Source organism: Rattus norvegicus, chromosome 3 (genome assembly GCF_021556685.1).
Source record: "Rattus norvegicus strain SHRSP/BbbUtx chromosome 3, alternate assembly SHRSP_T2T, whole genome shotgun sequence".
In the NCBI taxonomy this organism is placed as follows: Eukaryota; Metazoa; Chordata; class Mammalia; order Rodentia; family Muridae; genus Rattus; species Rattus norvegicus.
The window spans coordinates 138848481-138860663 of NC_141536.1; the positions used below are offsets into that span (position 1 = coordinate 138848481).

General features: G+C 38.4%; 1 protein-coding gene across 11 annotated transcripts in view; it reads right to left on the reverse strand.

The window, feature by feature from the left end:
* Nucleotides 1-489: 489 nt before the first annotated feature.
* Nucleotides 490-12183, reverse strand: part of LOC102555217 (zinc finger protein 120-like) — a 31308-nt gene continuing 19614 nt past the window's right edge. For 3 of the 11 annotated variants that reach the window (XM_087646197.1, XM_087646201.1, NM_001419898.1), the window contains 3 exon segments: nucleotides 7259-7385; nucleotides 6991-7051; nucleotides 3115-4593 (listed from right to left, as the gene is read on the reverse strand). In XM_087646197.1, coding sequence (XP_087502323.1) covers nucleotides 4572-4593; nucleotides 6991-7051; nucleotides 7259-7385 — 210 coding nt within the window. In that variant the 3' untranslated portion in view covers nucleotides 3115-4571. 11 annotated transcript variants of the gene reach the window in all.

Here is a 12183-nt window from a genome sequence, read left to right on the forward strand (position 1 = left end):
AATTCCACTCCTGGATATTAATCCGAGAACTCCACAATCTCCTACGTAGATATTTGCTCTCATATTCTTATTTACTACTGCTTGAACCCATGTAGCAGGGAAGTGGAACTAAGCTAATAATTGTCTATCAGCAGTTGAGTAATGAATACTAGGTCCTCATAACACAGCTCTGAACAAAAATTTAACTGACAATTTTGCAGAAAAACTGATGTATTTAGGATGTATAATATTAGAAGAGATCTCTCAAGCTCAGAAAGACAAACTGCATGTTCTTACTCAGTTGTGAAACCTAGTCTGTGATATATAAATATACATGCATATAAATATATATTATGAATGTCGGTATAGAATAACATGTTGAAAGAAGAACAAGACAGCAAATATGTGATGAGGAAGAACTGAATGGAGACATGAAGGATGCTTTGTTCAGATAACTGAGATATGTCTGATTATACTCAGACACCACAGCACTGAATCATGCAGACAGTAATTCAGCCAAACTTTCATTTTGCACGTACAAGAACAAGCCTCTAGTTCCTGTTTTTCTGTGATGATTCAGGTCACTTACCATTACATCCTCCATATATGATGCTGGGAATGACAGAATGCCATGAGAACGCAAATAATGATGGCTCCCACCATCCTGGCCCACAACCCCTAGAATGGAGCTATAAGTATATCCACTCTCTGTGGCATCTGTGTATAGCCAGATGGATCTCTTTTCTGTTACCAGCTTCTTCTTCATGCTATGACTGCTCCTGAGAGCAACCCAAGCAGATTGTGGTACAGACGTTTTCACTCTCCCTTTTCCTCCATCTGCGATCCACAAAAGTCCCAAGTCCCTGTGTTGTGCCCTGTAGTGGTCCTGACTTTATTCCTCTTTTCCAATTAGCAGGTGGAATGACAGCTGTCTCAGTCCAATCAGCCTGGTGTAACAGGGTAGACAGACAAGTTTACAGGAATATGAACATCGGTGTGGTTTATGTTGAACACCTGCTTCTGCATAACTCTGGTCAGTTGACATATGCTAAGTAGAGGACATTAATGTGACAGTATACCAATAAGGTCTGGGCAGTGATTTCCTTAAAATTATTTTCCAAGGTAAGTCTTTCTTTTTTTTTTTAAATGTGTTTATTTATAATACACTGTAGCTGTCTTCAGACCCACCAGAAGAGGGAATCAGACCTCATTACAGATGGTTGTGAGCCACCATGTGGTTGCTGGGGTTTGAACTCAGGACCTCTGGAAGAGCAGTCAGTGCTCTTAACCACTGAGCCATCTCTCCAGCCCCAAGGTAAGTCTTTCACATATGTTTTGACAATGCTTTGCCTAAGAGATTTCATGTCTCCTCTGTTACCCTTGCTTCTGATGTTCCTTTTTTTTTTTTTTTTTTTTTTTTTTTTTTTTTTTTTTTTTTTTTTTGTGGGGACCGAACCCAGGGCCTTGCGCTTGCTAGGCAAGCGCTCTACCGCTGAGCTAAATCCCCAACCCCTTTGTAAGCATTCTTAACCCAAGTATGACTAGCCTTCTGAGTCTCATGTATCCTGTCATTGCCTACACCATTCCTGATGACACTTAGGGAAATCGCCCAGTACAAGGGTCTACAATTAGTGCTCAGAAGTCAAGAGGATGGGACTGGAGCAATGGCTCAGTGGTTAAGAGCACTGACTGCTCTTCCAGAGGTCCTGAGTTCAATTCCCAGCAACTACATGATAGCTCACAACCATCTGTAATGGGATCTGATGCCCTGTTCTGTGTGTATGCAGACATTGATGATGTACTCACATATATAAAATAAACAAATAAAAAAATTTTAAAAAAAAAGAAGTCAGAGGACAATTTGTAGGAATCACTTCTTTTCTTCCACCAAGTGAGCTCCAGAGACTGAACTCAGATCACCAGGCTTGGTGGCAAGTGACTTTACCTGCTCAGCCTTTGAGCAGGCTATCTTTAATTAAATTTGTGAAAAATTTTTATTGTTCTGATTCATTAGCAATCAGATCAGAATATATCAAGAAACTTCTGGATCCTCTAATTGTACTTTTGAAAATTTTGAGATACAAATTCCATTAACAAAAGAAAAATTGGAACAAGTAGTTAAATTTCATTAGTCACGTACCAACTGTGAATGCTAAAAAATAACACAGATATGTGACTTTTACAAATGATTTCTGTTCCATAGTGCTTGGCTTCATGGTGTTGCCATGCTTATCAGTTATCTATCTATCTATCTATCTATCTATCTATCTATCTACCTACCTACCTACCTACCTACCTACCTACCTACCTATGTATCTATCTGCATGCCAATTCTTTTTGTTTAACTTATTCACTTTACTAGGAAATCTCTTGTCATTTTGTTTTCACATCCAGGTAACTTTGAACCTCCTGAAAACAGAGCAGGATCTCTTAGGGTCAGATTACAAAACTAAGGCACAAAATTACTCATGTTATGAATTATATTTGAATAATATGTTCTTCACATGATCATTTCCGAATTATTCTAGGCACAATTCATAATGAAGGCACACAGTGGTTCTACATACAAAGACAGGGTCTGATCTTGGAGTCCCAGCTGAGCATCAACTTGTGATCATCTGATCGTACCACTGCCTATTACTCATGTGCCAAGAATTAAAAGCTTGCCCAATATAGCCATATACTAGGATCTTGAGACAGAATAGAAACTAGTTATAAAGCATCATATATAAGACTAAGACAGTGACTGCAGAACAAGATCTAAACACAAGCAAATAAACACAGACACACAAGGGCACACACGCTAGCACACTCCACAACTCCCATCACAGAACACAACCCCCAAACACTCCCACACACCAAGAGTAGGGAGCCAGGCAAATAGTTCTCTAATGTATTTGAGAAAAGAAAAAAATATTGAGAATAAAATTTCTGAGACATTTGATACAGCTTGGGTATACAGTCTCTAATACCTGATTATGAACAATTCTGAAAGATACCTGGAGAATTTTACAACTATTTTACTTCATCTAAGAGTTTTATAACTGATTCAAAGTTTTAACAACACACTGTATTTAAAGTTGAAAACACAACTTTCAATAATTGCCAAATGTGTCAAAAGAGAATGTACCACTATTGTCATGCAAATTTTTATTTTTTCATAACAATGCAATACTCTCCTGGAAACTCTGGGTGGTAACAGTAATACAGACATCATGTCCTGATTGGATTGGAGGCACTATAGGCAAATAGACCCATCTACCTACAATGTGTACAAGTTAGGTATTACCAAATATAAGTTACTTTCAAGCCAATCTAACACGCTGTGAAGTTCAGGTACATATAAAACTCAAAGAGCCATGCAATGACTACGTGTATTAAAAATAAACAATTGAGTATTTTAGATTTTGATGTATTTAAATCTTTCTCACCTCAGGCATCAATAATGCCTCAGTGCCCACTTGCCAAGTTCAACTCACTGGCACAGGAAACAACTTCCTGAGCACAACATCAGTATCTCAGGAACTTGGATGAACAATTAGTAAATGGGACCTTAGGAAACTGAAAAGTAAGGTGAACGACACCATCGATAAGACAAAGTGGAAGCCCACAGAATGGGAAAACACATGCAAAAGAGGACTCATACCTGAAATACACAGAGAACCCAAGTTAGAGAACAACAAAACAAACAACCCAATTAAAAAGGGAGTACAGAGCTAAACAGATTTTTCTCAAAAGAAGATTCTCTAATGGCTGAGAAGCTATAAATGTTCAACATCCTTCGTCCTCAGGAAAATGCAAATAAAAATGATGGTAAGATTTCACCTTACGCCGTTCAGAATGGTTTAGATGAAAAATTCTAGGGACAGCACATGCAGGCAGGGATGTGGAGCAAATGGAACACTCCTCCATTGCTGGTGGGCGTGCAAGCCTGTGCAATGGCTCTGGAAATTAATTTGGTTATCAGGTTTCTCAGAAAACTTGGAATTCTACTCATGGCACAATCATACAACTCGTGGGTATATACCCAACATATGTTCCAGCATACCACAAGATACCTGTTCCATTCTGGTTATAGGAGCTTTATTTGTAATAGTCAGAAACTGGAAAACTGTCTGGATGTTCCTCAACAGAATGGATAAAGAAAATGTGGTTCATTTATACAAGGGAGACTACTCCGTCATTAAAAACAAGGACAGCAAATGAATGGAACCATAAATTATCATCCCGGGTAAACTAATCCAGACTCTAAAAGGTATGCATGGTATGAACTCTGTTTAAGAGGATTTTAGCCACAATGTACAATGGTACAATCCACAGACCCAAACAGGCTAAATTACAAGGAGGACACAAGGCAGGATGCTTGAAATCCCACTCAGAGGGGGAAGTAAGTCTTCAGAGGCAGATGGAGGGAGGCAACTGTGTTTCTTACCAGTTTGTATCCTTTTATGTCTTAGGCGTTGACTATTCCACACAAAGGTGTTACCACATTGGTCACATTCACAGGGTCCTTCTCCAGTATGTGTTCTTCAATGTATTTGGAGACTATGGTGATGTGGAAAGGCTTTACCACATTGTCTACATTCATAGGGTTAGTCTCCTGTATGTGTTCTTCTATGATACAAGAAAACAGTTAGGCATGAAAAGGCTTTGCCATATTGATTATATTAATAAGGTTTCTCACCAGTAAGTGTTCTCTTATGCACTTGTAGACTACTGTGACTTGCCAAGGGTTTACCACCTTTCTTTCGTTCATAGAGTTTCTCTCTAGTGTGTATTCTTCTATGTGTTAGAAGATGATTGTTCCGTGCAAAGGCTTTACCACATTGGTCACATTCAAAGGGCTTCTCTCCAGTATGTGTTCTTTTATGTGTTTGAAAATGACTGTGATGTATGAAGGCTTTACCGCATTCATTACATTCATATGGTCTCTCTCCAGTATGTGTTCTTTTATGATACAGGAGACCACTTTGACATGCAAAGGCTTTATCACATTGATTGCATTCATAGGGTTTCTCTCCTGTATGAGTTCTTTTATGTATATAGAGACCACTTTGACATGCAAAGCCTTTACCACATTGTTTACATTCATACGGTTTCTCTCCTGTATGAATTCTTTTATGCCTTTGAAGAGAACTGTGTTGTGAAAAGTCTTTACCACATTGGTTACACTCATAGGGTTTCTCACCAGTATGTATTCTTTTATGTCTTAGGAGATGACGATTTCCTGAAAAGGCTTTACCACATTGGCTACATTTAAAGGATTTCTGTCCAGTATGTGTTCTTTTATGTTTTTGAAGATCACTGTGATATACAAAGGCTTCACCACACTGATTGCATTCATAAGGTTTTTCTCCTGTATGTGTTCTTTTATGATATTGTAGACCACTTTGACATCCAAGGGCTTTACCACTTTGACTACACTCATGAGATTTCTCTCCTTTATGAACTCTTTTATGCCTTTGAAGACAACTGTGAGATGCAAAGTCTTTACCACACTGGTTACACTCATAGGGTTTCTCTCTACCAAGTTTTGTTTTATGTATGTGGAGACTACTACGATATGCAAAGGCTTCACAATGTTGGACACCTTCATAGGGTTTCTCTCCAGTATGAATTCTTTCTTGTCTTTGGTTATGACTCTGAAATGTAGAGGTTTTACCACATTGAATAAACTCAGAGAGTTGCTCTTTAGTAAGACTTCTTGTGTGCCTGCAAACACAAATTTGAAAACTTTCATACATTCATTACACACATGAATATTTTCATTTGTATGAATAAGTTACAATTTGGTCTAATTGTAAAGAACAACCTGACTTTAATGTGTTATCCCTTTGTTTACAAGGGGACTTCGTTGTGGGTTCTCTTGCATTTTTGAAGATGCATGGACTGGGAAGAGCACTGATCCATGGCTCATATTTACAATGTCCTTTTTTCTATATGAGTTTGTTCACATATCTGAAGAGAACAAGAAAAACTCGGAGCTTTACCACTGATTGCACTTATAACTTTTGCTATGGTAAGAATAATACTACATTTGCAAAGTGAACCAAGGCAAATAGAATTTCCACATCACTAATACTCATATAGTAATAGTCCACAGTGTGAGTTTGTAGATGTCCCAAATAAGGCTGGAAAACTATTTGTAAACTTGTAGCATATTTAGAAAGTCTACACAAACTAGGGAATACTACATGTGTCTTCTAATTGTGCTGGAAGACAAAGAGGTTTGTTGTTTCTTTCAATATTCCTATTTTCACATGGCTTGTATCCATTGTGACATATGACATCCCTAATAAAAAGGATTAATTCAAAGAAGAGTAGCAAGTAAAAGCATTCCACACTGAATTCACACAGTTTCACTTTCTTTACTCATACAGCTGTGTTACAGGAATTAAGGTTTCTCCACTAGAACATTCTGGACTTCCTAAACTACCCATCTCACTAAATTAGCAATGATTGACACCAGCTTTAGTATGGACTATTTGCTTATTAGAAGGCTTTGGAAATAAACTTATCACCTACTCAGTGTGTGTACCGTGCAATGTGTAAGTGGTAGTAGACTGAGCATTTAGTTCTTCAGTACTTCTATTGGGCTGTGATTCAAATGGTGAGATCTGTTAAAGCACTGTTTCCTTGTCTTTGTACTTAGAGGAATTGCCTGGTAAACACAAATTAGATACTTGACATTGACGTACATGGTTATGTGAGAATTTAATAATCATCCATAACTTAAGTTAAAGTAGTACTTTTTTTTACTAGAGATTGCTCAATTGTTAAGAACCCTGACTGCTCTTCCAGAGGTCCTGAGTTCAATTCCCAGCAACCACATGGTGGCTCACAACCATCTGTAATGGGATCTGATGCCCTCTTCTGGTGTGTCTGAGTACAGCAACAATATATTCAGATATATTAAATAAATAATAAATAAATAATATTAAAAAAAAACCTGTAGGACCTATTAAAAATTCTTCCAAGGCATATTTTTATCAGTTTGCATGTAAAAATTACCTTCCATATCTTCTAGAACTTTGAAAACGTTCTTCAATATTATGGTCTTCCCAAACGTAGCCTAAAATATAGTATCAGAGACCATATGTTATACTATTGGAAATTAGGCAAAATTTAAGTTACTAAAACTTCAGTGAACTTTAGAACCATGCCTGATTTATTCACCATATTTTACTATTCTCAGCTGAAATTATAAGAACAAATAACAATTAAGAAAGAAACAGTCATCCCTACATGTTAAAAAGTGAAAGGAAATTCACTGTCTTACCTATAGCAGTGAGATTCCTGTAGGTCTCCAGCATCACATCTTTGTAGAGACTCTTCTGAGAAGGATCCAGCAAAGCCCACTCTTCCTGAGTGAAGTGCACATGTACATCATCATAGGTCACTATACCCTAAAAAAATCCCATACATGTGTACATAAGAAAACAGGTAATTACTCACAACATTGTAAATGTATACTTCCTTGAGAATATAGCCATACAATTCTGGTAATTCCTGCACTTAATTTCTGACACAAACACTCTAATGGTATCAAGAAGGAAACTGAATGATTGAGAGTCACCTCTGTCACTTCTGCAGCCCTTGGATAGGATAATGAGTTCAAGAGAAATGATAATTAACAGACATAAAGGCACAGAAGCAAACACATCAATGGTACTGAGCCCACATCAGATAAATTGTATGAACAATTACTAACTAAAAAAAGACGTGCAGGGTGTGTTCACTCCTGTCTTTACTCCCACTAGTGAGGAGGCAGACTCAGGTGTGTGACACTAAATTGGATGGCACCTGCTCTACGCCTTGAATTCCAGGAGTTCAGAAGTTACGTATTAAGACTCTAATTTCCCTGCAAAAATCAAGCAAACAAAAAAGATAGAAAAAACTCAAAGGTCTTCATTGAAGTCTCTACAAAGAATTATACATTCACTCCAAGTCTGTATTCATTTTTCAAAAAAGCTCAAATGACACAGTTTCAACGGTAAAATTAATAAGATCTTAATAAAAGGGAATGCATATTTAAATGTTTATAGAGGGACAAATGAAAACAAGAGCAATATAAATCTTGATCATGAATTAGAAACAAAGGGCAGGAGAGGTGGATCACCAGAGATATTGCCTGTATTGGAGTAAACTGCCAATATTTACATTGTACCAAGTTCAGAAGTTCTGAGAGTATCTTCTGCCTAATGTGAGCATCAGGCACACATGATCTACATATTCCTACATACAGGAAAAATACTCTTAGTCATTAAAAAATTCATAACACACCCGACAGGTAGTAATGATGCCACATACCTGCAATCCAATGGAACATCCATGTAGTATCAATGACATGAATACATGACATTATGAGAAATATAATACACTCTCTGAAAGTTTCAAAATTCAAGTGTGGATGAATTTCAGCATACCAACATACACTTGCATATGCAAACTCTACATTCCAAGCCCAACAGCTAATACTATAAAAACAGAACAAACCAGGATTTTGCCCCACATCCAATCATAGCATTCTGGACTCACTTCACTAAATAGTGCTGCCTGGTCCGGAAACCTACTTTCAGGCCAGCCAGAGACACACAGGGATACTTTGTCTTCAAGATCAAAAAAGAGAGATGGCTCAGTGGTTAAGAGCACTAACTGCTCTTTCAGAGGTCCTGAGTCCAAACCACAGCAATCACATGGTGGCTCATAACCATCTGTAATGAGATCTGATGCCCTCTTCTGGTGTGTCTGAAGACTACGGTGTACTCATATATAATAAATATATCTTTTAAAAAAGATCAAAAACAAAAAAAAAAAAACAAAACAAAAAATATAAAAATGTCAGTGAAATGCCTTAGCATCGAATCCTCTCATGAAAATATATTTAGGGCATAAAGGTCAGTGTGGGCTCTCCAGACACCGCCCAGACCTGAAGGGACCGGATCAACAGTTCTCTGCACCCAAATCCCGTGGGAGGGAGAGCTAAGCCTTCAGAGGGGCAGACACGCCAGGGAAGCCAGAAGAGCTAAAAACTGCCCACATTTCTGACTCCAGAGGAAAACACGTAATGCCATCTGGGACCCCGATGCTCGGGGGCCCCGGGGAAAAGGCAGCGCAGGCCCTCCTGGTTGCCACCCTCACGGAGAGCTCAACAGCAGCCCCCCACAAGCATCTTGAGCTGCGGGACCACAGGTAAGAACAACTTTTCTGCTCCAAGCGACCTGCCTGGTGGACTCAGGATACAGGCCCACAGGAACAGCTGAAGACCAGTAGACAGGAAAGACGACATGCCCGAAAGCAGGACACTCTGACCACATAACTGGCTGAAAGAAAACAGGAAAACAGGTCTACAGCAGTCCTGACACACAGGCCTATAGGACGGTCTAGTCACTGTCAGAAATAGCAGAACAAGGTAACACCAGAGACAACCTGATGGCGAGAGGCAAGCGCAGGAACCCAAGCAACATGGTTCTTGGAACCCAAACCAAGACTACATGGCATCATCACAGCCCAATACTCCCATCAAGCAAACGCTGAATATCAAAACACACCAGAAAAGTAAGATCTAGATTTAAAATCACATTTGATCATGATTCTGGAGGACTTCAAGAAAGACATGAAGAATTCCCTTAGAGAAACGCAGGAAAACATAAACAAACAAGTAGAAGCCTATAGAGAGGAATCACAAAAATCCCTGAAAGAATTACAGGAAAACACAATCAAACAGTTGAAGGAATTAAAAATGGAAATAGAAACAATGAAGAAAGAACACAGGGAAACAACCCTGGACATAGAAAACCAAAGGAAGAGACAAGGAGCCACAGATACAAGTATCACCAACAGAATACAAGAGATAGAAGAGAGAATCTCAGGAGCAGAAGATTCCATAGAAATCATCGACACAACTGTCAAAGATAATGTATAACGGAAAAAGCTACAGGTCCAAAACATACAGGAAATCCAGGACTCAATGAAAAGATCAAACCTAAGGATAATAGGTATAGAAGAGAGTGAAGACTCCCAGTTCAAAGGACCACTAAATATCTTCAACAAAATCATAGAAGAAAACTTCCTGGGGTTGGGGATTTAGCTCAGTGGTAGAGCGCTTGCCTAGCAAGCACAAGGCCCTGGGTTTGGTACCCAGCTCTGAGGAAAAAAAAAAAAGGAAGCTTCCCTAACCTAAAGAAAGAGATGCCCATAAATATACAAGAAGCCTACAGAACTCCAAATAGATTGGACCAGAAAAGAAACTCCTCCCGTCACATAATAGTCAAAACACCAAATGCACAAAACAAAGAAAGAATATTGAAAGCAGTAAGGGAAAAAGGTCAAGTAACATATAAAGGCAGACCTATCAGAAATCACACCTGACTTCTCACCAGAGACTATGAAAGCCAGCAGATCCTGGACAGATGTCACACAGACCCTAAGAGAACAAAAACGCCAGCCCAGGTCACTGTATCCACCAAAACTCTCAATTAACATAGATGGAGAAACCAAGATATTCCATGACAAAACCAAATTTACACAATATCTTTCTACAAATCCAGCACTACAAAGGATAATAAATGGTAAAGCCCAACATAAGGAGGCAAGCTACACCCTAGAAAAAGCAAGAAACTAATCGTCTTGGCAAGAAAACAAAGAGAAGAAAAGCACACAAAGATAACCTCACATCCAAATATGAATATAACCGGAAGAAATAATCACTATTCCTTAATATCTCTCAACATCAATGGTCTCAACTCCCCAATAAAAAGACAGATTAACAAACTGGATACGCAATGAGGACCCTGCATTCTGCTGCCTACAGGAAACACACCTCAGAGACAAAGACAGACCCTACTCCGAGTGAATGTCTGGAAAACAACTTTCCAAGCAAATGGTCTGAAGAAGCAAGCTGGAGTAGACATTCTAATATCGAATAAAATCGATTTTCAACTAAAAGTCATCAAAAAACATAAGGAAGGACACTTCATACTCATCAAAGGAAAAATTCACCAAGATGAACTCTCAATCCTAAATATCTATGCTCCAAATACAAGGGCACCTACATACATAAAAGAAAAAAGCTCTAGAACAAAAAGAAGCAAATACACCCAGGAGAAAATAATCAAACTCAGAGCTGAAGTCAACCAAGTAGAAAGAAAAAGGACCATGCAAAGAATGAACAGAACCAAAAGTTGGTTCTTTGAGAAAATCAACAAGATAGATAAACCCTTAGCCAGACTAACGAGAGGACACAGAGAGTGTGTCCAAGTTAACAAAATCAGAAATGAAAAGGGAGACATAACTACAGAGGAAATTCAAAAAAATCATGAGATCCTACTACAAAAGCCTATATTCAACAAAACTTGAAAATCTGCAGGAAATGGACAATTTCCTAGACAGATACCAGGTACCGAAGTTAAATCAGGAACAGATAAACCATTAAAACAACCCCATAATTCCTAAAGAAATAGATGCAGTCATTAAAGGTCTCCAAACCAAAAAGAGCCCAGGTCCAGATGGGTTCAGTACAGAATTCTATCAGACCGTCATAGAAGACCTCATACCAATACTATCCAAACTATTCCACAAAATTGAAACAGATGGAGCACTACCGAATTCCTTCTATGACACCACAATTACGCTTATACCTAAACCACACAAAGACCCAACAAAGAAAGAGAACTTCAGACCAATTTCCCTTATGAATATCGACGCAAAAATACTCAATAAAATTCTTGCAAACCGAATCCAAGAGCACATCAAAGCAATCACGCACCATGATCAAGTAGGCTTCATCCCAGGCATGCAGGGATGGTTTAATATACAGAAAACCATCAACGTGATCCATTATATAAACAAACTGAAAGAACAAAACCACATGATCATTTCATTGGACGCTGAGAAAGCATTTGACAAAATTCAACACCCCTTCATGATAAAAGTCCTGGAAAGAATAGGAATTCAAGGACTATACCTAAACATAGTAAAAGCCATATACAGCAAACCAGTAGCTAACATTAACCTAAATGGAAAGGAACTTGAAGCAATCCCACTAAAATCAGGGACTAGACAACGCTGCCCACTCTCTCCCTACTTATTCAATATAGTTCTTGAAGTTCTAGCCAGAGCAATCAGACAACAAAAGGAGATCAAAGGGATACAGATCGGAAAAGAAGAAGTCAAAATATCACCATTTGCAGATGATATGATAGT